Raw genomic sequence first — 26,975 nt, 5'->3', positions numbered from 1 at the left:
GCTCTTCAGAGGCAGAACGCAGCATTTGTGAAAACAAACAACGTTTCTATTGCTCTGTGTGTGCACAGCTTGAAGATATAACACACACACAGCGTTTCTATTGCTCTGTGCAGAGCTTGAAGATATAACACACACACAGCGTTTCTATTGCTCTGTGCAGAGCTTGAAGATATAACACACACACAGCGTTTCTATTGCTCTGTGCTGCACAGCTTGAAGATATAACACACACAGCGTTTCTATTGCTCTGTGCTGCACAGCTTGAAGATATAACACACACACAGCGTTTCTATTGCTCTGTGTGTGCACAGCTTGAAGATATAACACACACACAGCGTTTCTATTGCTCTGTGTGTGCAGAGCTTGAAGATATAACACACACACAGCGTTTCTATTGCTCTGTGTGTGCAGAGCTTGAAGATATAACACACACACAGCGTTTCTATTGCTCTGTGTGTGCAGAGCTTGAAGATATAACACACACACAGCGTTTCTATTGCTCTGTGTGTGCAGAGCTTGAAGATATAACACACACACAGCGTTTCTATTGCTCTCTGTGTGTGCAGAGCTTGAAGATATAACACACACACAGCGTTTCTATTGCTCTGTGCAGAGCTTGAAGATACAACACACACACAGCGTTTCTATTGCTCTGTGTGCTGAAGCGCTTGAAGATATAACACACACACAGCGTTTCTATTGCTCTGTGTGCTGAAGCGCTTGAAGATATAACACACACACAGCGTTTCTATTGCTCTGTGTGCTGAAGCGCTTGAAGATATAACACACACACAGCGTTTCTATTGCTCTGTGTGTGCAGAGCTTGAAGATATAACACACACACAGCGTTTCTATTGCTCTGTGTGTGCAGAGCTTGAAGATATAACACACACACAGCGTTTCTATTGCTCTGTGTGTGCAGAGCTTGAAGATATAACACACACACAGCGTTTCTATTGCTCTCTGTGTGTGCAGAGCTTGAAGATATAACACACACACAGCGTTTCTATTGCTCTGTGCAGAGCTTGAAGATACAACACACACACAGCGTTTCTATTGCTCTGTGTGTGCAGAGCTTGAAGATATAACACACACACAGCGTTTCTATTGCTCTGTGTGCTGAAGCGCTTGAAGATATAACACACACACAGCGTTTCTATTGCTCTGTGTGCTGAAGAGCTTGAAGATATAACACACACACAGCGTTTCTATTGCTCTGTGTGTGCAGAGCTTGAAGATATAACACACACACAGCGTTTCTATTGCTCTGTGTGTGCAGAGCTTGAAGATATAACACACACACAGCGTTTCTATTGCTCTGTGTGTGCAGAGCTTGAAGATATAACACACACACAGCGTTTCTATTGCTCTCTGTGTGTGCAGAGCTTGAAGATATAACACACACACAGCGTTTCTATTGCTCTGTGCAGAGCTTGAAGATACAACACACACACAGCGTTTCTATTGCTCTGTGTGCTGAAGCGCTTGAAGATATAACACACACACAGCGTTTCTATTGCTCTGTGTGCTGAAGCGCTTGAAGATATAACACACACACAGCGTTTCTATTGCTCTGTGCAGAGCTTGAAGATATAACACACACACAGCGTTTCTATTGCTCTGTGTGCTGAAGAGCTTGAAGATATAACACACACACAGCGTTTCTATTGCTCTGTGCACAGCTTGAAGATATAACACACACACAGCGTTTCTATTGCTCTGTGTGTGCACAGCTTGAAGATATAACACACACACAGCGTTTCTATTGCTCTGTGTGCTGAAGAGCTTGAAGATATAACACACACACAGCGTTTCTATTGCTCTGTGTGTGCACAGCTTGAAGATATAACACACACACAGCGTTTCTATTGCTCTGTGTGCTGAAGAGCTTGAAGATATAACACACACAGCGTTTCTATTGCTCTGTGCAGAGCTTGAAGATATAACACACACACAGCGTTTCTATTGCTCTGTGTGTGCACAGCTTGAAGATATAACACACACACAGCGTTTCTATTGCTCTGTGTGTGCAGAGCTTGAAGATATAACACACACACAGCGTTTCTATTGCTCTGTGTGTGCACAGCTTGAAGATATAACACACACACAGCGTTTCTATTGCTCTGTGTGTGCAGAGCTTGAAGATATAACACACACACAGCGTTTCTATTGCTCTGTGTGCTGAAGCGCTTGAAGATGGCGAGCAGGTCCCAGCCCGGGGGATAGGGGGGCTCTGCTCTGCATGAATAGGATAAACTGCAGGGCCGGCGCCCCTCCTTTATAAAGTAGTAGTGTCGCTCTATGCTATGGAAGGACTTGCAGTAGAGAACAGTCGCACTCGCATCGCAAGCACCAAACTGCAGGTGACTGCTGCTTCTGAACCGGGACCTCGGCAGAGCTCACAGGGACGGAAAGAAGACTCCGATTGCATAGCGCTTTCACCCATCGCAGCTTTTAATGCGCGCTCGAATAGCCACAGCGTAGAGGTAACAAGCTCAGGTGAGTCTTATTAAGTTCATAGTGAAACCAGGAATGGATCACACGGCTATGCAACGGGAGTCTTATTTCCACCCGGGCTCACCACTGCTTTAGAGTCTAGAACACGGAACCCTAAAAGCCAACTGTAAAGAACCTGTCAATATCTACAAGTTATATAGCATCGAGAAGCGCGTCCTCAGAATTCATGCCAGTTCATAACTTAAACAACGAGTGTTGATCTGCTGCGTTTCAAAGTGTGTGATTGTTACCAGCTGCGTGTTTATTACGCAGCACAATTCTGTTCCCCAGACTAGTGTCCTTGCTGTGCTGTGTATGAATCCATGTCGATATACGATGCCTTGCTGTGCTGTGTATGAATCCATGTCGATATCTGATGCCTTGCTGTGCTGTGTATGAATCCATGTCGATATCTGATGCCTTGCTCTGCTGTGTATGAATCCATGTCGATATCTGATGCCTTGCTCTGCTGTGTATGAATCCATGTCGATATCTGATGCCTTGCTCTGCTGTGTATGAATCCATGTCGATATCTGATCCCAGCACCCTCTTGATCAGAGTTGAATGTAGCATCGCTTTTTTTTCCCCCCGTATCAGTTATTATTTGTATTGCAGGATTACGGAGCCGGGAGGGGACATGAGGTAAAATAATATATCTTTTTCTATTTTTTCTGTCATGTCCCCTCTCTGACTCCGTACAGGATCGAGTGCCAGCACAGCTAAATAAATAAATACATAAATATTGAGAAACAAACTGTGTGCATGTCGCTTTAAGAAGCTCCATGTTTTCCTAACATGTGATCCGATCACACAGAGAGAGGATGATGCAGTTATGTAAAAACACGCATCGTGAAAGTGCGTGTGTGTCAGTTCTGGTGTTTCGTTTCTTTACTGCGCGATATTTTTCTGCTTTTGAACGGATTTAAAGAAGACCGAATCCCCTGGAAAGCGGTAGATTTAGAGAGCGAGCCACCGCCTGCACATTTTCATATTAATATCTGCGATGTGTTTATATAGATGCGGAATGTGTGAACAGTCAGCACAGCTGCTGTGAAGCCGCGGATTCCCTCGTCTGGCAGGAGTGGCGGAGAGACAGGAGTGGTTGTGGAAACGCGCCTTCTTTCGGATTTACTTCTTCGGATGGGTGGCTTTGGAAAAGGATACTAAAAGTGGACTTGTCTAATTCTTCATCTTCATCTTCATCATCACCATCTTCGTCTGTTTATTTTGTTAGTATTTTCGGTGCTGTGTGGAGAGAGGGAGAGGGAGGAAGGAGGGAGAGAGTCGACCCGGTAATTCAGTGACATACTACGGGTGCAGTTAAATATTCAGGATTACTGCAGCAGTACAGTCAAAATAAAACTGCCCTGAGCGAGTACCGTCCACTACCATCCAAAACAAACCACAGGAAAAACAGCGAGGTGATGATGACTTGACAGTTTATAATATCCACGAACAACAAGACAAGGCTGTCGGACCGCTGGCTCGTTACATTTCATTTACAGTGTCGCCGTGCTCGCACAAGGTATTTCAAACACGATAGGCTTTGTTTTACTTTACTTCTTTATCAGAAATGATGTGTATTTTTTATATAATAATATTAATATTATTTTATTTTCGTGTTGAACGTGTTTACGTCAAATAATATACGTCGTGTGTGTGTGTGTGTGTGTGTGTGTGTGGACGGGGTTGCTTTGTAATACTGTGAAGATGCAACGCGTGGGTTTGCTGGTGGTGGGTTTTCGTTTTATCACGAAGTAAGTAAAGTGGGGGTTCCAGCGTGTTTTGCTGTGTTTGGGAGGAGGGTGGGGGGCGGGCGGATTCGGGATGGCAATGACATGTTTTGACACTTTGACTTGGGCCGAGCTTTGCTCTCTGTGTGTGTGTGTGTGTGTGTGTGTGTGTGTGTTTCTGCCCCTGTGTGTGTGTGTGTGTGTGTGTGTGTGTTTCTGCCCCTGTGTGTGTGTGTGTGTGTGTTTGTGTTTCTGCCCCTGTGTGTGTGTGTGTGTGTGTGTGTGTGTGTGTGTGTGTTTCTGCCCCTCTGTGTGTGTGTGTGTGTGTGTGTGTGTGTGTGTTTCTGCCCCTCTGTGTGTGTGTGTGTGTGTGTGTGTTTCTGCCCCTCTGTGTGTGTGTGTGTGTGTGTCTGCCCCTGTGTGTGTGTGTGTGTGTGTGTGTGTGTTTCTGCCCCTGTGTGTGTGTGTGTGTGTGTGTGTTTCTGCCCCTGTGTGTGTGTTTCTGCCCCTGTGTGTGTGTGGACGTGTGGACGTGTGGACGCGCGTCTTGTTGACCTGCTCTGTGACGTGTGGCACTGGCACGGACGAGTGGGCTTTTTAAAAACGCAAGGGCGGCCGCGTTTCCACTACAGATGGAAGCAACTTCTAGAAACGGCGCCGCCTGAGCTTGCCTGTGTGCTGGAAACACAGAAAGGAGGTTGCTGTTCGTGTTGTTTTTTATCCAGAAAATAACGGAATAATAATAATAATAATAATAATAATAATAATAATAATAATAATAATAATAATACACTTTTTCATGTAAATATTTGCTCTCTAAATTCGTCGTTGCTTGTAGGCATAGTGGAAATACAACAAAGATGAAAAGGACGTCACATAAACTAACACTTTGTATTTGGTGATACACATTTGCAGTGTCGTCCGCCGCCTCTCTCCTTTTGTACGCGGGGGGTGCGGAGGGGGATTCGCTACGGACACAGCAGGGGCTAGAAGATGAAAGCCGGGCAGTGTGTGTGAGAGAGACTCTGTGCGATTTTGTCAGATCTTCCAAGATTTAACTTTGACACCGTTAGGAAATGACACACTTCCTTACAAAAAAAGCAACGTTTTTTTTCTTTTTTTTTTCTTTTTTTTTTCTGAAGATTCCACTACAAGTAGAACCGTTCTTGGTCTCTGCATGCGCATGCGCACACACACAGCACACCTGCCCAGGCAGCCTCGTCTCCAGCACACGTGGTTCATTACGCAGCGTAAAGGAATATCCCCTGGAAAGTGTCCCGAGGGCATCAGATGATTCGAGGGCATTCGCCGTTTACAACCACCTTTCACTTCCAGAGCTCGGCAACTCTACCAAATCAAGCCACCCTGTCCCCTAACCCAACCCCAATCCTAACCTTAAGCAACCCCTGCCCTAACCCCTAACCTCAACCCCAATACCTAACCATTAAGAATCCTCTGATGCCTCAGGACGCTTTCGAGGGATAGTCCTGTGTGCTGCGGTTCATGACACTGTATGCACCGTCAACGACTGTGCAGAGGGAGGACACAGTGACCCAGAGTTCGGTCCACGTGAGCTGGAATCGACCCCAGGCGAGGGCAGAATGGATGGATGGATGGATGGATGGATGTCAGATTTCTAGGGCTGTCCGGGTCGTTCAGTTTTAATAGGCTGGCACAAGCTGTCTGTTTGCTCGGCGGTGACAGTGTTTTATTGCTATTGTTTTTATAGTGGATGCTTGGAGATTTACAGGTTTGATTTTGTTTTATGAACTCCAGTTTAACAAGTTTGAATTCCCTGAGGGGCGTGAGTGAGTTTTACCGGCAGGATTGTAAAACAGTGTTAGCAATGATTTTCGGCATGGCTGTTTTGAGCTGTGTTGCTGGAGTCCGTTTTAGTGTGTGCTTTACGACCTGCTTATTCATTTTTATAGTTTGTTCATGAAACGGAGGAGGAGAAGTAGTAAATATTGCAATAAAATTATGAACAGAAACACACGCTGCCCAATGTGCTGCTGCCCAGGACGGACAGAGCACGGCTGGGAGGAGCTTGGGTAGAAGAAAAAAGTGGCGTAAGTGAACTGCTGCACTGCACTGCACTGCACTGCACTGCACTGCGGGGCGTGCTGTGAATCAGTACTCCTGCTCAGAATTGCCTTTCAGAAGCATTTGTGTGTTCTATAAATCCAATCATTAATGTGTTCATTTCAGACTTCCCTCACTTTACAATAGCTTGCCAATGGAAATGAACTAACGCACTGAGTGTTTTAAAAGCTGATTGGATGATTGCTTTCCTGTCATCAGTACTGGCGTCCCGAGGCCGTAAACTGAGGGCAGGATAGCTTTTCAGAAGCCAGGGATGGGAATTAGGGTCCCGTTGCATTAGTTGTTTGATCCATTCCTGGTTTTAAATAATTTAATTAGACCCACCTGAGTTTGTTACCGTATACACTGTGGTTAATCAAGCTGGTATTAAAACATGGAATGGGTGAAACTGCTATGCAGTAGGAGTCTTATTTCCATCCTGGAAGCAGATATTTGTTCATTTGCAAGCCTGGTAAATGATGAAGGCATCTTTGTGAGCAGGCACACGGACGTTCACAGAGAATGCTGTTTGTTTATGAGTCTCTCAAGTCTCTTGGAGAGGTGTCGGGTGTAAAAGGGGTTTCCAGAGTACGGATCACAGGATCCCAGCTGGCTGAGAGAGGATTAGATGAAGTGATCTCTGGTTCCAGACCTCTCCACGGTCCACTGAAACCTAATCTGGTTTAAATCCAGTTTGCTGTGGAGTGCAGTTTGTTTGTTTGAATGACGCTGTGGAGCTCCATTGCACTGCTGTTGGAACTTGCACTGATTCCCAGTGTAAGAGGAGGAATGTGTTTTACAGATTCCACACAATTTCCAAATCCTTATACTGCTGCACATGTTGATGTGAGGCGTGTGATGGAGAGGGAGAAGGAAGGGATGAGGAGAGGGGAGAGAGGGAGAATGCTGGGGGTCTGAGGTGAGAATTGCTCGGGGATGGAGAGGGAGAAGGAAGGGATGAGGAGAGGGGAGAGGGGAGAGGGGAGAGGGGAGAGGGGAGAATGCTGGGGTGAGAATTGCTCAGGGATCGAGTGTGTTGTTCAGGCCAGTCTTGCTCCTGTTCCTTCACAACACCATTTTCACCTCCAATGAAATGCTCTGTTTTGTGAGAGTGCACCGTAGCCACTAGCCACTGTGGTGTGGATTACACTGCAAACCGTGGCTTAGATTGAGAGTGCCAGACTGTTTGAACTTGCCCTATTAAAAATAATGACAAATAATTTGACATCACAGGGATGGGAATAAGACTCCCATTACATAGCCGATTCACCCATGTTTGCATCTAGTTCTTAAATAGCACAGAGCTGCGAGTGCAGAAGTATGAGTGTACAGAGTGGGATTCATATACTCTAGAGTGTGCAGCAGCATGAGTGTACAGAGTGTGATTCATATACTCTAGAGTGTGATTCATGTACTCTAGAGTGTGATTCATGTACTCTAGAGTGGGATTCATGTACTCTAGAGTGGGATTCATGTACTCTAGAGTGTGCAGCAGCATGAGTGTACAGAGTGTGATTCATATACTCTAGAGTGTGATTCATATACTCTAGAGTGTGATTCATGTACTCTAGAGTGGGATTCATGTACTCTAGAGTGGGATTCATGTACTCTAGAGTGGGATTCATGTACTCTAGAGTGTGCAGCAGCATGAGTGTACAGAGTGTGATTCATACACTAAAGGGACTGTGGGACTGCTTTATGCTTGTCTAATAAGTTAATTGGGACACTGTACAGTAACAGGGCTGATCGACCCCTGAGTGAGTGGGTAGAGGGGGGGTGTGTTTCAGTGAGTGGGTAGAGGGGTGTGTTTCAGTGAGTGGGTAGAGGGGGGTGTGTTTCAGTGAGTGGGTAGAGGGGGGTGTGTTTCAGTGAGTGGGTAGAGGGGGGTGTGTTTCAGTGAGTGGGTAGAGGGGGGTGTGTTTCAGTGAGTGGGTAGAGGGGGGTGTGTTTCAGTGAGTGGGTAGAGGGGGGGTGTTTCAGTGAGTGGGTAGAGGGGGGGTGTGTTTCAGTGAGTGGGTAGAGGGGGGTGTGTTTCTGAGTGGGTAGAGGGGGGGTGTGTTTCAGTGAGTGGGTAGAGGGGGGGTGTTTCAGTGAGTGGGTAGAGGGGGGTGTGTTTCAGTGAGTGGGTAGAGGGGGGTGTGTTTCAGTGAGTGGGTAGAGGGGGGTGTGTTTCAGTGAGTGGGTAGAGGGGGGGTGTTTCAGTGAGTGGGTAGAGGGGGGGTGTGTTTCAGTGAGTGGGTAGAGGGGGGTGTGTTTCAGTGAGTGGGTAGAGGGGGGTGTGTTTCAGTGAGTGGGTAGAGGGGGGGTGTTTCAGTGAGTGGGTAGAGGGGTGTGTTTCAGTGAGTGGGTAGAGGGAGGTGTGTTTCAGTGAGTGGGTAGAGGGGAGGTGTTTCAGTGAGTGGGTAGAGGGGGGTGTGTTTCAGTGAGTGGGTAGAGGGGGGGTGTGTTTCAGTGAGTGGGTAGAGGGGGGGTGTTTCAGTGAGTGGGTAGAGGGGGGGTGTTTCAGTGAGTGGGTAGAGGGGGGTGTGTTTCAGTGAGTGGGTAGAGGGGGGTGTGTTTCAGTGAGTGGGTAGAGGGGGGGTGTTTCAGTGAGTGGGTAGAGGGGGGGGTGTTTCAGTGAGTGGGTAGAGGGGGGGTGTTTCAGTGAGTGGGTAGAGGGGGGGTGTTTCAGTGAGTGGGTAGAGGGAGGTGTGTTTCAGTGAGTGGGTAGAGGGGGGTGTGTTTCAGTGAGTGGGTAGAGGGGGGTGTGTTTCAGTGAGTGGGTAGAGGGGGGTGTGTTTCAGTGAGTGGGTAGAGGGGGGTGTGTTTCAGTGAGTGGGTAGAGGGAGGTGTGTTTCAGTGAGTGGGTAGAGGGGGGGTGTGTTTCAGTGAGTGGGTAGAGGGGGGGTGTTTCAGTGAGTGGGTAGAGGGGGGTGTGTTTCAGTGAGTGGGTAGAGGGGGGGGTGTTTCAGTGAGTGGGTAGAGGGGGGGGTGTTTCAGTGAGTGGGTAGAGGGGGGTGTGTTTCAGTGAGTGGGTAGAGGGGGGGTGTGTTTCAGTGAGTGGGTAGAGGGGGGTGTGTTTCAGTGAGTGGGTAGAGGGGGGTGTGTTTCAGTGAGTGGGTAGAGGGGGGGGGGGTTTCAGTGAGTGGGTAGAGGGGGGTGTGTTTCAGTGAGTGGGTAGAGGGGGGGGTGTTTCAGTGAGTGGGTAGAGGGGGGGGTGTTTCAGTGAGTGGGTAGAGGGGGGGTGTGTTTCAGTGAGTGGGTAGAGGGGGGGTGTGTTTCAGTGAGTGGGTAGAGGGGGGTGTGTTTCAGTGAGTGGGTAGAGGGGGGGTGTGTTTCAGTGAGTGGGTAGAGGGGGGGTGTGTTTCAGTGAGTGGGTAGAGTGAGGTGTGTTTCAGTGAGTGGGTAGAGGGGGGGTGTGTTTCAGTGAGTGGGTAGAGGGGGGGTGTGTTTCAGTGAGTGGGTAGAGGGGGGGTGTTTCAGTGAGTGGGTAGAGGGGGGTGTGTTTCAGTGAGTGGGTAGAGGGGTGTGTGTTTCAGTGAGTGGGTAGGGGGGGGTGTTTCAGTGAGTGGGTAGAGGAGGGTGTGTTTCAGTGAGTGGGTAGAGGGGGGGGTGTTTCAGTGAGTGGGTAGAGGGGGGGTGTGTTTCAGTGAGTGGGTAGAGGGGGGTGTGTTTCAGTGAGTGGGTAGAGGGGGGGGTGTTTCAGTGAGTGGGTAGAGGGGGGGGGTGTTTCAGTGAGTGGGTAGAGGGGGGTGTTTCAGTGAGTGGGTAGGGGGGGGGTGTTTAAGTGAGTGGGTAGAGGGGGGGGGTGTTTCAGTGAGTGGGTAGAGGGGGGGTGTTTCAGTGAGTGGGTAGAGGGGGGGGGGTGTTTCAGTGAGTGGATAGAGGGAGGTGTGTTTCAGTGAGTGGGTAGAGGGGGGTGTGTTTCAGTGAGTGGGTAGAGGGGGGTGTGTTTCAGTGAGTGGGTAGAGGGGGGTGTGTTTCAGTGAGTGGGTAGAGGGAGGTGTGTTTCAGTGAGTGGGTAGAGGGGGGGGTGTTTCAGTGAGTGGGTAGAGGGGGGGTGTTTCAGTGAGTGGGTAGAGGGGGGGGGTGTTTCAGTGAGTGGGTAGAGGGGTGTGTTTCAGTGAGTGGGTAGAGGGGGGGGTGTTTCAGTGAGTGGGTAGAGGGGGGGGGTGTTTCAGTGAGTGGGTAGAGGGGGGGGGTTTCAGTGAGTGGGTAGAGGGGGGTGTTTCAGTGAGTGGGTAGAGGGGGGTGTGTTTCAGTGAGTGGGTAGAGGGGGGGGTGTTTCAGTGAGTGGGTAGAGGGGGGTGTGTTTCAGTGAGTGGGTAGAGGGTGGGTGTTTCACTGAGAGAGCAATGCCAGGGTGGGGTCCGTAGCGCACAGGAAGGAAGGGCTTGACGTTGTTTTTGCAAACGTGTTTGTGTTGCTTTATTATTCTTGGTTTTATCTATTGTATTTTTTTTGTTGTTTAAGTTCAGCTTGCTTTGAACCTGATTGGAACTCCATCAGAAATTCAAAGCAAAGCTGAAGTGAGCCTTGTACAAGTCTCCCCTATAGTAAAAGCACAGCAGAGTATGATAAAGTTGTTTAATGTTTTGAGTGTTCTAGCAGTGAGTGTCCAGTAAAGCTGCTGTTCCAGAGAGCTCCCTTGAGGTTAGTTAGAAGCAGGGTCACAACACATGGATTGCCTAGTCATGATTACTTACTGTACTGAAAAATGATCATCATGTTTCTGACAGTCATGCTGAACAGGAGCAGCGCCGCGGCGACAGAGAGGATTTGTTCCTCTTCCTGTTTTCCATGAAGAAATACTGGAGGGAGAGGCTCTTTAATACTGGAGGGAGAGGCTCTTTAATACTGGAGGGAGAGGCTCTTTAATACTGGAGGGAGAGGCTCTTTAATACTGGAGGGAGAGGCTCTTTAATACTGGAGGGAGAGGCTCTTTAATACTGGAGGGAGAGGCTCTTTAATACTGGAGGGAGAGGCTCTTTAATACTGGAGGGAGAGGCTCTTTAATACTGGAGGGAGAGGCTCTTTAATACTGGAGGGAGAGGCTCTTTAATACTGGAGGGAGAGACTCTTTAATACTGGAGGGAGAGGCTCTTTAATACTGGAGGGAGAGACTCTTTAATACTGGAGGGAGAGGCTCTTTAATACTGGAGGGAGAGGCTCTTTAATACTGGAGGGAGAGGCTCTTTAATACTGGAGGGAGAGGCTCTTTAATACTGGAGGGAGAGGCTCTTTAATACTGGAGGGAGAGACTCTTTAATACTGGAGGGAGAGGCTCTTTAATACTGGAGGGAGAGGCTCTTTAATACTGGAGGGAGAGGCTCTTTAATTCATCCCTCCTCTTCTGTGAAAGAGTATACAGCAATGGGTTTATTTGAAAAGGACTTCTCACTGGGTAGAAAGGCGGCATTCATGGAATTAAAAACTTTTGTTTGGCTAATAAGTGATGAATTCCATTATTATAACCGACACTAGTTAGAAATAAGGCTCCCATTGTGTAGCAGTTTGATCCATTCCTGGTTTTACACCTGAGCTTGTTACCTGTACACTGTGGTTGATCAGGCACATGTTAAAACCTGGAATGGGTGAACAGGAGTCTCCGTTCTGTCCTCGAGTTTGGAGACCAGGATCTAGCGTGCACAGGCGTATCGTGTAGAGGAAGCTTACGGATTTGCATACACTTTGGCTAACACAAACACCAGTGCTGTGCTCAGCAGACAGTGTGCCTGACCAGGAACCGCACTGAAATACACACACCAGTCTGTCAGCGTGACTGTTTTAGGTTCGGTTCATTCTGTATTGCATGTGACCATCTTAACCACGCCTTGGTTTCTTCTTGCTGTGTGTCTGTGGGTGGGTCGCTGTGACACCCAGCAGACCGTTAGCAATGCATTGCACAGATCTCTGCGTGCATCCCAGCACTGTGGAAGCGCATCAGGTCTGATTGCCAGATCATTGGTGTGTTTGTGCAGCGTCTGTGTGTTTTATAAATGAAACATTCCCCTTTCAGAGAAAAAAGGTACTTTTACAGAGCGTTTAAAAGGGACCAAGAACAAAGTACACAGAAAGAGTACTTGGAACTGCAAACACAAGTCAAAAAGGAAATTAGAAAGGCCAAGCGAGAGATAGAAATGAGCCTCACTGCTAAGGGGGCTAAAACCAATTCCAAAAGGTTTTTCCCAAAATTATAACAAGAAGAGAACATTCAAAGAGGAGGTTAAATGTCTAAGAGATACAAACGGCAAAATCATAGACGAAGAGAAAAAAATTGTAAATATATTAAATGATTACTTTTCACAAGTTTTTACAAAGGAGGATACGGGCAACATGCCCCACATGTCGACCTGTTCCTATCCAGTCTGAAATAACTTTAGCATAACAGAGGCAGAAGTGTTAAAGGGACTAGGAGCTCTTAAAATAAACAAATCCCCTGGGCCGGATGAGATCCTCCCAATAGTACTGAAAGAAATTAACCAACTCCCCAGTAATGTTGTTGAAGCTGACACCCTGGGATCCTTCAAGAAGCTGCTTGATGAGATTCTGGGATCAATAAGCTACTAACAACCAAACGAGCAAGATGGGCTGAATGGCCTCTTCTTGTTTGGAAACTTTCTTATGTTCTTAAAAAGCAATAATAACTGTAATCAAGAGCTGGTAATTTTAAAGGAGATGTAATTCAGTCTCAAGGTGTGTTCTTTTGCATGGTTCCCACGCTCTGGTGACACAGTTAACATAAGCTGTAAGTTACCTGAGGCTGTCTGAGTCATAAAACACATTGCAGTCAGCACTGATGAACCAAAACCAAACCACATATACACAATACAGTGTTAATAATAATAATAATAAGGAGAAGAAGAAGAAGAAGAAGAAGAAGAAGGCTTGTGACCTGTGCAGACAGCTCTTTCTTTTGTATTTATTTCAAATAGTTCATTTTAACATACAGCATTCGGTCACAATGGTTTACACTGTGTGGAGGCTCTGTGGCCCCCATTCACTTCAAGGACTGGCTTTTCAAAGCCCTGTTTAACCTAAGAGCATGGTTCTAAACACTCCGTTATGTCTTTTTAATGTTTTTTTTTTCCAATTCTCAAACTGATTGCAGTTCCGGTTTCCTAAAGTAAAGGATCTCAGCATTTCAGAGTGTTAGGGTCACTACAAACTGTCCTGTGATCCTGACCACAGAGATTCTTTATTTTATTCATCCTGCAGAGCAGATTCCTGGCAGACCCACTTGTTTAATTTCACTGCTTGGAAAGGAAAATTCCGCCTTAAATTCCTCTGCCTGCAATCAATCATTCCACCTTAAAGCTTGTGTTACTGGAAAGGCCCCTGAAGCTGCCAGGAAGCAAGTGCAGGGTCTTCCTTAAAAGGGCAACGGCCTTCACTGCTCTTCACTCAATAGGGTGAAACAGCAAGCTGTTTAACTGCTGCTAAAACCTGGAGGTTGAAGGTGTGTGAACTGTGCAGCGCTGCTGCTGTCATACACTTCCGTTTGGAGTACAGAGGAGAGGGTTCGAGTGCTTGTTGAACTCCCCACATCTCGTATGGACGTCCCGTATCATATTAACCCATCAAGTGCCATTGCTCTCATTCGAGGACAGGATACGTTGTAATGTTTAGGAGCATTTTGAACTGCACCTCCCTGTTATTTTAATGAGCTCTTTAACGAGATTGTTAAAACTAATTACGCTAATTTTAACTGCAAGAGCTAAGTCTCAATGTAACGTATCAAATTACTTGAATACAGCTTGTGTTGTGATTATTTTTTTGGTACTTAATGGGTTAAATTTTAGTAATGCCCCCAAACATTGGACACAATAAGAAGCTGAACACTGAACAGTGTGGATGTTGTGACGAGGTTGTGTAACACGCTGGTGAGACCGCACTGAGAGAGCTGCTCCTAGTCCCTGTCCCGCAATATAAAAAGACATTGTGCAGGGAGTCGAGCCAAGAGCAGCCCCCCAATCTCAGGCCTGGAAGGTCTGGGGGTTCAGGGATCACAGTCCATTCTGAGGAGTGACTAAACCATCCTAAAAGGAGTCCCTACAGTGAAGCCTGGTCAGCCCTGAGAGTGCAGGACAGAGGACAGGAGACCCTTCACACAGAGAGTGCAGGACAGCATTTGTGTGTGTGTCTGTGTGTCTGAGTGCTTGTGTGCTTGTCTGTGTCTGAGTGCTTGTGTGTGTGTCTGTGTGTCTGAGTGCTTGTGTGCTTGTCTGTGTCTGAGTGCTTGTGTGTGTGTCTGTGTGTCTGAGTGCTTGTGTGCTTGTGTGTTTGTGTGTGTGTTTGTGTGTGTGTTTGTGTGTGTCTGAGTGCTTGTGTGTGTCTGTGAGAGAGTTTCTTTTAAACACCCACATGCATTTCTTCCCGTCAGCCTGACTGATCCTGGAAAGAGTTTCACTTGTGTTTTCTCTGGAAATGCGTCAAGCTCCTCTATCTTTATGACCTATCGAGGGTTCAGATAGAGGCCGGGTTCAAGGCTGATTAAACAACATCATACAGCCTTCCCCCTGGAGCACTTCAGTGCTGGAGTATTGAAGAGTACAGACCCTGCTAGAGACAGGTGTGTGTAAGGCTGTTCTGTGATGAATTTCACCAGAAGGATGTTCCCATTTCAAGCTAAAGGCTCTTAACAGATTAGCATTTATTTTCTGTGCTGGGAAAGTGCTAGAAGGGAGTTTGCCTACCGCAGAAAATGACAGCAGCACGGCTTGCAGATGACAGATCTCATGGGTGTGTTAGTGGCCAGCAGAGGGGTTTCAGGGGAACGTTGTGTTGTGTGCTTCGTTCCCCCCTTCTCTATTCTGATTGCACACATGCATTTTCAAATCAGTCCTACAGGTTACACACCAGTTCTAAGAATCACAAGCTTCCACAGAAACACACGAACAGAAGAGAAATGAAACATGTGAAATCTCATCCAGCTCTGCAGCTGGGATTGGAATAGAGAGCTGTGACGTGATACTGGAAGGGTGAGGGGGAGGATGCCCCCCCCCCAATGAAACCCAGGCTGTGATACTGATTCGAGAGTCACATACAGTAATTATGGGATAGTCTCTTTCGAAAGCTGATTAGTAGCTGTGAGGGGTGAGCAGTTTCTGGGTAAGGAGGGTTGCTTCAGAAGTCCTTGTAATTATTGTAATTATGATTTCTGCCGTGATAACATCAACAGGCTGCTCTCAAGCACTTTTCAGAAGCGTCTTCAAATGTTTTTCTGAACGAGCCCTTCATCCCGTGCTATAGACTGTACCCGTACTGCGTGTGCTTGTCCGACACGCTGCTCCCAGTCTCCACTGTTCAAGCACAGTACATACAGTGCATTCACATAGACAGACCCCGGTAGCGCCATGAATGTAGAAGGAACTCTGTGCTGTGAGGGGTTCTCGTCTGTAGGGGGGGAGGGGGTGGGGCCCGTGGGGGTTCTCGTCTGTAGGAAGGGGAGGGGAGGGGAGGGGGTGGGGGTTCTCGTCTGTAGGGAGGGAGGGGAGGGGAGGGGAGGGGCCCGTGGGGGTTCTCGTCTGTAGGGAGGGGAGGGGAGGGGGTGGGGCCCGTGGGGGTTCTCGTCTGTAGGGAGGGGAGGGGAGGGGAGGGGGTGGGGCCCGTGGGGGTTCTCGTCTGTAGGGAGGGGAGGGGAGGGGAGGGGAGGGGCCCGTGGGGGTTCTCGTCTGTAGGGAGGGGAGGGGAGGGGAGGGGAGGGGGTGGGGGTTCTCGTCTGTAGGGAGGGGAGGGGAGGGGAGGGGAGGGGAGGGGAGGGGGTGGGGGTTCTCGTCTGTAGGGAGGGGAGGGGAGGGGAGGGGAGGGGAGGGGAGGGGGTGGGGGTTCTCGTCTGTAGGGAGGGGAGGGGAGGGGAGGGGAGGGGCCCGTGGGGGTTCTCGTCTGTAGGGAGGGGAGGGGAGGGGAGGGGAGGGGGTGGGGGTTCTCGTCTGTAGGGAGGGGAGGGGAGGGGAGGGGAGGGGAGGGGAGGGGGTGGGGGTTCTCGTCTGTAGGGAGGGAGGGGAGGGGAGGGGAGGGGAGGGGGTGGGGCCCGTGGGGGTTCTCGTCTGTTCAAACCGAGCCGCGCTGCTTCGTTATAAAGAGAGGCCCGTCTTTAAAGAGGTGGCTCGTTTGCATTTCTAAAGTCACATCCCCTTAATCAGACGACGACGTCCCGTTCGCTTCACAATGCGGCCCTTTTGATCTGCGGTGAGACTTGCCAAAGCAGATCCCTCGAAGCTCCTGCAGAGCCTCTTGAAATGCTCCTTGTGTTTGCAGAGTATCTTTGTGAACCATCAAATATGAAGTGTTTGGAACTCTGGGACTTGAATCAAATCAAATGTAAGAACGTGGTGCGGCTCCTAGTAGCACATTGTACGTGTGCAGTGCACAGAACTGCCATCGAGCTTCTGAGGCCAGCCATGGGTCTGATTCTGACACAAGGGCTTCTTTATTGATAAAAGAAATCTATTGTAAGGCAAATCTGCAGCTGGTACGGGTACATACTCTCCCAGTCTTAATGTGTGTCTTAACAAAACGCTCCATCGTTTCAATGGCCATTCGGTGTTACTGTGCTGCAGCCAGTCAGGACCACCCCATGTGTCAGGGTACCTGTCGTATCCGGGACCTGCAGATCCAGCTTTCATGCTGAACTCACCAACGGGTTGTGTTTTTTCAAGCAACAATTTCAAACGGTTTTTGTGTTTTCTTCAGAATGGAAGAGGAGAATGAGCGGGCCCGCCTGTGAGCCTCGTTGATTTTGCACTCTGCGTTGTTTCTGTTTATTTATCTTTTCTCGTACTCTTTTCTAAGGGCAAGCGGTTCCCTTCTGGATACATTTATAGAAGTAGATCCATCCAGATAGATAGTCCCTGTCACTTCAAAGAGACCGAGCGAATGCTGTGCCAGTAAGTAGAGTAGACTTGATCAGCTCAGCATTGACCTGCGCAAATAATCATTGAACACGGGAGCGCTGCAACACACGGGCCACACTATAGTACTAGGGATTGCATTGATTACCATAGGGATCATTAATAACAATGATTTACAATCGACACAGTCCTGCTGTGCTGCGTGCATGTAAACACATTGTAAACATGCACAACATCACAGAGCTGTGAGCTTTCCACACTGCCTGTGCTGTACATGTAAACACATTGTAATCATGCACAACATCACAGAGCTGTGAGCTTTCCACACTGCCTGTGCTGTACATGTAAACACATTGTAATCATGCACAACATCACAGAGCTGTGAGCTTTCCACACTGCCTGTGCTGTACATGTAAACACATTGTAATCATGCACAACATCACAGAGCTGTGAGCTTTCCACACTGCCTGTGCTGCATGCATGTAAACACATTGTAATCATGCACAACATCACAGAGCTGTGAGCTTTCCACACTGCCTGTGCTGCATGCATGTAAACACATTGTAATCATGCACAACATCACAGAGCTGTGAGCTTTCCACACTGCCTGTGCTGCATGCATGTAAACACATTGTAATCATGCACAACATCACAGAGCTGTGAGCTTTCCACACTGCCTGTGCTGCGTGCATGTAAACACATTGTAATCATGCACAACATCACAGAGCTGTGAGCTTTCCACACTGCCTGTGCTGCATGCATGTAAACACATTGTAATCATGCACAACATCACAGAGCTGTGAGCTTTCCACACTGCCTGTGCTGCATGCATGTAAACACATTGTAAACATGCACAACATCACAGAGCTGTGAGCTTTCCACACTGCCTGTGCTGCATGCATGTAAACACATTGTAAACATGCACAACATCACAGAGCTGTGAGCTTTCCACACTGCTTGTGCTGCGTGCATGTAAACACATTGTAAACATGCACAACATCACAGAGCTGTGAGCTTTCCACACTGCCTGTGCTGTACATGTAAACACATTGTAATCATGCACAACATCACAGAGCTGTGAGCTTTCCACACTGCCTGTGCTGCATGCATGTAAACACATTGTAATCATGCACAACATCACAGAGCTGTGAGCTTTCCACACTGCTTGTGCTGCACATGTAAACACATTGTAATCATGCACAACATCACAGAGCTGTGAGCTTTCCACACTGCCTGTGCTGCACATGTAAACACATTGTAATCATGCACAACATCACAGAGCTGTGAGCTTTCCACACTGCCTGTGCTGCATGCATGTAAACACATTGTAAACATGCACAACATCACAGAGCTGTGAGCTTTCCACACTGCCTGTGCTGTACATGTAAACACATTGTAATCATGCACAACATCACAGAGCTGTGAGCTTTCCACACTGCCTGTGCTGCGTGCATGTAAACACATTGTAATCATGCACAACATCACAGAGCTGTGAGCTTTCCACACTGCCTGTGCTGCGTGCATGTAAACACATTGTAATCATGCACAACATCACAGAGCTGTGAGCTTTCCACACTGCCTGTGCTGTGTGCATGTAAACACATTGTAATCATGCACAACATCACAGAGCTGTGAGCTTTCCACACTGCCTGTGCTGCATGCATGTAAACACATTGTAATCATGCACAACATCACAGAGCTGTGAGCTTTCCACACTGCCTGTGCTGCGTGCATGTAAACACATTGTAAACATGCACAACATCACAGAGCTGTGAGCTTTCCACACTGCCTGTGCTGTACATGTAAACACATTGTAATCATGCACAACATCACAGAGCTGTGAGCTTTCCACACTGCCTGTGCTGTACATGTAAACACATTGTAATCATGCACAACATCACAGAGCTGTGAGCTTTCCACACTGCCTGTGCTGCGTGCATGTAAACACATTGTAAACATGCACAACATCACAGAGCTGTGAGCTTTCCACACTGCCTGTGCTGTACATGTAAACACATTGTAAACATGCACAACATCACAGAGCTGTGAGCTTTCCACACTGCCTGTGCTGTACATGTAAACACATTGTAATCATGCACAACATCACAGAGCTGTGAGCTTTCCACACTGCCTGTGCTGCATGCATGTAAACACATTGTAATCATGCACAACATCACAGAGCTGTGAGCTTTCCACACTGCCTGTGCTGCACATGTAAACACATTGTAATCATGCACAACATCACAGAGCTGTGAGCTTTCCACACTGCCTGTGCTGCATGCATGTAAACACATTGTAATCATGCACAACATCACAGAGCTGTGAGCTTTCCACACTGCCTGTGCTGTGCATGTAAACACATTGTAATCATGCACAACATCACAGAGCTGTGAGCTTTCCACACTGCCTGTGCTGCATGCATGCCAGGCTGGGCTGCTTGTGTTGGAAGATTTCAATACATGTACAGCAATGCACTTGTAAAGCTGCTTTCTTGAGTTATTTTTCATATGTAACGCATGAAGGGGGTCGTGTTTTTTCCTCTCCAGGCAGGGGGGAGAGATCATTTAGAAGACTAATATACGTGGTTGATATTAACCGGAGTGTGATAATAAACAGTGCTGTTATTATCACATTTGCTACCCTTTAGGTTTCAAGGTGTCCAGAAGAACAAGGAGAGAGTGACGTTAACAGGAGTGCTAAGCGGGTTAGAGAAGGATCATTACTGGCGTGCGGTATGTTTCACTCTCCTGTAATACAGTCGATATCTGTGATAAGTTACAAAATGGAACGGTTTTATTCGTTAAACTGAGCTTTATTCAAGAATTGCGAATATTAACCTTCTGTTCTGGAAGGCAGTGTCGTGCTGTCATGTTAAACGCACGCACGTACTTCAGGAATCTCTTCATTCAGGAGAGCGCCGGATTCAGGTGTGACCTCTCTATCACTTCTCTGCATGTTACTTTGGCTAATGGTGTACATAAATTATGTCATTAATAATGTGGTTGACGGCTTTACAGCGTTGTAGTTGAACTTTAATACCATTTACTCGATAAAATGGATGTATTACCGCGGCGGTGATGAAGAGGGAAACCCGAAAGCGGGTGATTTGAGGTGTGCTGTAGAAACCAGAGCTTCGTTAGAATGTATTCATGTTTAAAAACGCTGTGGAGGCTCGTTTCCCGGGAAACCGCTTGTGGTTTTATCATCTTGTTTTAATTCATATTTTGTTTTCACAAAATAGCTTCAATACACGATCAGTTCGAATGTTTCAGAGATGCGTGCCTGCCAGCATTTAAATCAGTCAATTACAAATAATGAGCGCTGGTTTCAGAGTTGTATAATTCCAGGTGTACATCCATTACCTGCAGATTCATATTCTGTGTTCTACTTTGTATGTGTTCTTGAATGGAAAGCATATATGCGAATAAATAAATAAACAGAAAGAAGTCGATTTTCTTTCTGTTCGGGTATTTTTTTTTTATTTAATAAACAAACAGGCGACAGCAACTTTGGCTACTGCATCATTTGAGAAGTTTGTAGTTGTTTTGTTCGTAGAATGGTTCAGTATATCGATTTAGGAAAATAAAAAAAATGAAATGAAATCACGTCCCTTTGAGAGAGAGAGAGAGAGAGAGAGAGAGGGGGAGGGAGAGAGAGGGGGGAGAGGGTGAAAGGGAGGGAGGGAGGAGAGAGAGAGAGGGAGAGGGTGAAAGAGAGGGAGAGAGAGAGAGAGAGGGGGGAGAGAGAGAGAGGGGGGAGAGGGTGAAAGAGAGGGAGGGAGAGAGAGAGAGAGAGGGGGGGAGAGGGTGAAAGAGAGGGAGGGGAGAGAGAGAGAGAGGGAGTGAGAGGGAGGGAGAGAGGGGGGGGGAGAGGGTGAAAGCCAGATTTTGTTACTTCTGTCTAAAGAAGTAAAGAGAAGGTTTTGATTGGTCGGCGTGCCCGTCGGGGGCAGGCATTCGGCGTTTTGATTGGTTCGACGGAGGCTTAGTGGAGACTCTCCGCCGCTCCGATTGGAGGGGCTGTATCCGGAAGAAGGGTTCGGGCTGCGCTGACACTTTGTCGCTCCTTCCACGGAACTTTCAGTCTAAAATAAATAATGAGCAATGCAATTCTCATTTTATACAGCTCTTCGAAGTTTCAATCGAGTCCCAGCTGCTGATATGTTTTAAGGATTTACAAATGAATCGTGAAAAAGGACAGCCGAAGCCGGGGACGCACAATCTAATGAAAAAAACAAAAGCTAATATCGAGCATTGATGGAGAATACTGAAGGTTGTTTTTAAAGAGGTACACACACAAGCACAGCTGGAGAAAAAATAAAGAAACTGCCTCGATTTGTTTTTAAACACTAACGGGTGGATGCGTCTCTGCTTAACACAACGCATCGGCAGGTGATTTCATTAAAAACACGTCCGAGTGTGATTTGAGAGAGAAGTAGGTCACATTCGTGTTCACCCGTTGCTGCTGCTTGTCAAGTGTGAGAGATCTTAGTTTCATATTGCGACGCTACAGTATCTCGTCCATACTCGTTTGAATTGCAGAACACTGTTTCTGCTGTCATCGGACTCCAATCTCGACCGCGACTTCCTGGTGCAGGTAAATAATCACAATAATAATAATCATAATCATCATCGTTTTATGAATTTGATTGTATTGCATTACTGGCACTGTTTGATTGTTTTTGAAACTCTGTTGTTTTCGTATTATTAACAGTACTGTGTGCTTGTTTAAACTGCCCAGCCCTGCTTTTTGAATGGCCATGGTGAGCTGGTATAGGCTGGTCTATTTTTGCATCTGACCACGATATGCAAAGCTGTACAGAGTCAGTAGGCGAGTTTCATGTATTGTGGATTATTAAGATAGGACAGTCATTTTAAATGTCGTGTTTTTCTGATCTATCTATCTATCTATCTATCTATCTATCTATCTATCTATCTATCTATCTATCTATCTATCTATCTATCTATATATATATATATATATATATATATATATATATATATATATATATATAAATTATTAAGACACGTTTAATAGCAGCCTGTCTTCAGTAAAGCGTATTTAAACGCATCCCGTATTTGAATTGCTAACCACGCGGTGTGGTTTGTGTGGGCGGAATTTTCTTTAGATCGTGGCGTTATCTCCGACTCATCTTCCTCCTCTCATCCCCCTCTCATCCCCTGAATCGTTTGCCCATGTTTATGACTTTCGAGCCCCGCCTTGTCCATTAGCGCCGTCTGCCGGTTGGAGGGAGGGAGGGGGAGGGGGAGTGGGTGAGGAGCAGCTACGATCTCCCCCAAGGCGGCTCCTTTAGGGCCGCTAGAACTGGAGTGCGTTCATTTAAACACAGAGCACACGTAAAGGAAATACAGATGAGACGTCAAACTAACAATAATTCCGAAAATACCGACAGTGCAGCACGTTGGCGTGACGTCATCAGGGGACCCCCTACCAGGAGCAGCTGAGAGGTGTGCAGGGCTTCAGACTGTGAAAGCGATCCGTACGGATTTCTCTGACGTTTTCAGTAGTCTGTATTACAGTAAGGACAGCGGGAGTGGGGTGTGTGATGAAAGAAAGTGTGAAGAGGAAGAATAAGTGGTTTGAGCCCAATTCTGATCTGTTTTGAACCTCCAGCAGGAGAAAATACCATGCTGGCAGGTCTGCAATTCTGAATGTTGTTCTTACAGTTAACCCCGGCTAGCAGTTCAATTATTATGGCAATGAAAAAAAAAAAAGTGTATCTCTATATTTGGTTTGTTTTACCATTAATATCTTGCAAATAGTGTTTACCGTTTCCCATCCACCTCAAAAATAAAGCATTGAATATTACAGGGCTGAGGCGACTTGCATGGTCACCTATAGCTCTTCAACTTCATTCATGAAATAAACAGTCATGCTGTCCCTGATTCAGTGAAATGAAATCGACCTAACCTCCTTGTGAACTGCACGGAATTATTAATATTATTATTATTATTATTATTATTAGTATTGGTATTAGTATTAGTATTATTAGTATTAGTATTATTATTATTATTATTATTATTATTATTATTATTAGTATTAGTATTAGTATTATTATTATTATTATTATTAGTATTATTATTATTATTATTATTAGTATTATTATTAGTAGTATTTCTTGGCAGACGTCCTTACCCAGTAATACTGTGACGTCATTGTTTTTATAAAGTCAGCAATGTGAAAGCCGTGCTCATGTTTATTTTTGTTTGGTAGTTTATTTGATAACACTATATTGTATAATAATAATTATGATAATAATAATAATATCACGTGGACTTTAAGTTTCTTCCGCAAGTGAATCCCTCCTTGTTGTCTCTCTCTGTTTCATTTCTTGTTTGATTTTACTCCCTGTGACTCAGCATGCTGTCAATAATATTATTATACAAATAATAGAATGCAGTTTAATTCTGTGTCGTCTATCTAATCACTGGACATCGATGAACTATCAATCACAACTCAATGAATGAGTGAATACTGCTGATGCTTTGAGCAATTACATCACCTAGCAACCGTCGCCGACTCATTCCAGATCCGGGTTAGACCAGAAAAGAATGCCGTCTGGAAAACGGGTTTTATTCCAAACCTCGACCATCTCATATTATTATTATTATTATTATTATTATTATTATTATTATGTTTTTATTTAGCAGACGCCTTTATCCAAGGCGGCTTACAGAGACTAGGGTGTGTGAACTATGCATCAGCTGCAGAGTCACTTACAACTACGTCTCACCCGAAAGACGGAGCACAAGGAGGTTAAGTGACTTGCTCAGGGTCACACAATGAGTCAGTGGCTGAGGTGGGATTTGAACCGGGGACCTTCTGGTTACAAGCCCTTTTCTTTAACCACTGGACCACACAGCCTCCTATGTGATTATGGGTCTGGGGGGTTCAAAAAGTGGAAGACATGATGATGTCATGTAGATCGTCTGGGGGCAAACCGAGGTGCCCTATCCTAGCAATTGTAATGAAAAATACACGCTTATCCCAGTTTAAACAATTAACAACTCCGTTTAAAACGGGCCTGTATCTCATTAAAGTGGAGAATGTGGACACGCCCCGCTGTGATACCCAAGAGCACTGAGTTTGTTACCTACACAATGTGGCTAATCAAGCTTGTGGTAAAACCTGGAATTGATGAAACTGCTGTGCAATAGGATTCTTTTATTTCTAAACCTGAAATAAAATGTGGCTGGTGGCTCACATGTCTCTCTCTCTCTCTCACGGTCTCTCTGCAGGCTCCGTTGGAAATGATGTCATGACCCACTCGCGGCGGAAGGATTCTCTGAGCAGGTATCGGAGCGAATGCCGGGACAAGGTGGGGGGCAGGCCGCATGGTGACGGGATGAGCGGGGCCTGGCCCGAATGCTCCCGTCGAGGAGGCGGATCCAAGCAGGGCGTGTCCGAGAGGGGAGGCGGAGCCAAGCAGGGCGTGTCCGAGAGGGGAGGCGGAGCCACACAGGGCGTGTCCGAGAGGGGAGGCGGAGCCACACAGGGGGTGTCCGAGAGGGGTGACAAGGACAGGGACCAGGGCGCAGACCCAGATAGGAAGTCCTACCCCCTGCGGAGGAGGGCGGCCCTGCTGGAGTTCGACACGCGCAACTGCCATGTGGTGCTGACCAGGCTGGAGCAAGAGCACCTGCTGAGGGAGAGGAGCCGGGCAGCGGCGGGGAAACACCCCTCCGGGAGAGGAAAGAGGAGGAGGCAAGGCCAGGGGGGCCAGGAGAAGGACCACTGCAGCAAGAAAAGGGGCAAAGACCCCAGCCTGCCACCCAAAACACAGCTAGAGCCAGCCCTGGAGCCACGCAAGCGCAGAATGGCCTCCCTCAACGCCGAGGCAGTCAACAGCCTGCTGCTGGAGCGCGATGACGGCCAGCAGGCTCACAAAGTCCCCAAGAAGGTAATCCGGCGGTTAAACAAGGACCCCCATGAGCCGTCCGCAGATCTGCCGGCGAGCTGCCCAGGGCCCTGTGGCAGCGGCACAGTGAAGGGACCCCAATCGCTGGAGAGCGGCCCCAAGTGGCGCGGCAGGAAGGTCAAGGTGAAGGAAGAACCCAAGGAGGTGGACTGGGGGGCCCCGGCCCCCAAGAGGCTTGCGGGCCTCAACGCAGCGGCCCTGCTGAAGCTCACTAGTGCCTCTGCTGGGGCAAGACGGAGACTAAAACTGGACAGCAAAGGAGGAGGGGGAGGGGGAGGCGGAGGGGGAGACAAGCAGGGGCAGAAATCTGAGCAACACAAACATCATCATCATCATCATCATCATCATCATCATCAGCACCAGCACCAGCACCAGCTGCAGGTGTTGCAACAGGGGACCTGCCTGGGTTACAAGAAGGATGCTGGCACCCTCAAAACAAAGTGGGAGACAGGGAGGGGTGGCTTCCCCGTACCGGGGTACCAGTGCCGGAGCCTCCTGGGGTACCCCCTGAAGTCTGTGAAAGAGGAGCCCAGGGAATCCCAGCTGGACCCCTTCTACTGCGGCCACCAAGACAAGGTGGAGTACTGCCACCGCCTGGCTCTGTTCCTGGGTCACCACAGCCAGGGCTTAGCCTCTCAGTACGGGGGTCCGGGGGAGGCCTCCCCGCCGCCCTCCCCCCTCAAACAGGAGTTCCTCATCCCCCACCACTCGCTGGCTCACTCTGCCCTGGCCGTGGGCTCACACACCTACCTGTGTGCCGAGCCCTGCTTCTCTGGGTATTACCTCCACATCGGCCACCAGGGTGCCTCCTCTCCCCCCCTCCTGTCTGGGACAGGGCCCTTTCACCCCTCCGCTGTCCGGAGTTCGAAGCTGCTGGTGTCCACTGCTACACCGGGGCCCCCCTCAGGTATCCCTCTCCCTCACCCCGTATTCTGCAGCGCACTGGAGTCCCCCTGCTTCGGGGAGGCCTGCCGGGTCAACAGATTCTCCGCCACCGCATACAGAGCGATGCACCCGCTCACCAGCAGGGGGTGTGCTTTCAACAGCTGCCGCGGAGGCTGCATGCACGCGCTCAAAGAAGGTAAGAGGAAGGGCTGGGCTGGGCTGGGCTGGGCTGGGCTGGGCTGGGCGAGCATCGTAAGCAGGGTTTCTGAGTATACACCGTGAACGATCGTGGAGTACTGCAGTTAATCTAGGAATCAGGATATTCATTAAACTGAAAAAATCACAAACTCCGATGTGTCACTGCTTGCACTGGCAGCATCGCAGCCTCTTGTAACCCATTGCTCGGCTCCCGTGCTGAGAGATTGCACGCTGCACTGCGTTTATCTCTCCTCAGCTCAGTAAACACATAGAAATTCCACAAGCTGTAATCATCCGGCAAGAATGTTGCAGCTCCCTGGCCTTCAGGAACTGAGTCACGGGTGCCCAGAGAGCAGGAGAAACAGAGACCGAGAGAGAGATACAGATGCAGGGAGGAGAGGGAAGGGAAGGGGTTAGCAGTGGCAGGTCTATAGAAAAGAGAACTCCCCTCAACACTGCAGAGCTGTACAGAGGTCTGTAGGAAAGAGAACACCACTCGACACTGCAGAGCTGTATAGAGGTCTATATGAGCTCTCAGAAATGTCTAAACTCTTACGAACATGTGTGCGGAAGCCCTGCAAACCACCAAATCTGGACACTGAGTGCTGTGTAAAGACTGTGGGCAGGTTTGAGTGTGAATGACAATGTGTTAGTGTGTGTGCGTGTGTGCGTGCGTGCGTGCCTGCGTGCGTGTGTGTGTGTGTGTTTGTGCTGAATGAAGGTCTCGTAGCTGTCCCGGGGAGCTGGTTGCAGCACCTTGCTGGATCTCTCCTGGCAGTCCTCTAAAAGACACACACACACACAAACACC

General features: G+C 47.8%; 1 protein-coding gene across 3 annotated transcripts in view; it reads left to right on the top strand.

The window, feature by feature from the left end:
* Positions 1-3,286: 3,286 nt before the first annotated feature.
* The window catches only part of LOC117423918 (bromo adjacent homology domain-containing 1 protein-like), a 31,498-nt gene continuing 7,809 nt past the window's right edge, over positions 3,287-26,975 (top strand). The window contains exons 1-3 of one of the 3 annotated variants that reach the window (XM_058992036.1): positions 3,287-4,021; positions 19,791-19,875; positions 24,403-26,163. In XM_058992036.1, the coding sequence (XP_058848019.1) occupies positions 24,423-26,163 (1,741 nt within the window). In that variant the 5' untranslated portion in view covers positions 3,287-4,021; positions 19,791-19,875; positions 24,403-24,422. Of the gene's footprint in view, positions 4,022-19,790; positions 19,876-21,089; positions 21,740-24,402; positions 26,164-26,975 lie in introns of those variants that run through there. The other 2 variants (XM_058992034.1, XM_058992035.1) reach the window with 2 other exon arrangements.

This window comes from Acipenser ruthenus, chromosome 18 (genome assembly GCF_902713425.1).
Source record: "Acipenser ruthenus chromosome 18, fAciRut3.2 maternal haplotype, whole genome shotgun sequence".
In the NCBI taxonomy this organism is placed as follows: domain Eukaryota; kingdom Metazoa; phylum Chordata; class Actinopteri; order Acipenseriformes; family Acipenseridae; genus Acipenser; species Acipenser ruthenus.
This window is presented reverse-complemented; position numbering and strand designations above follow the sequence as displayed.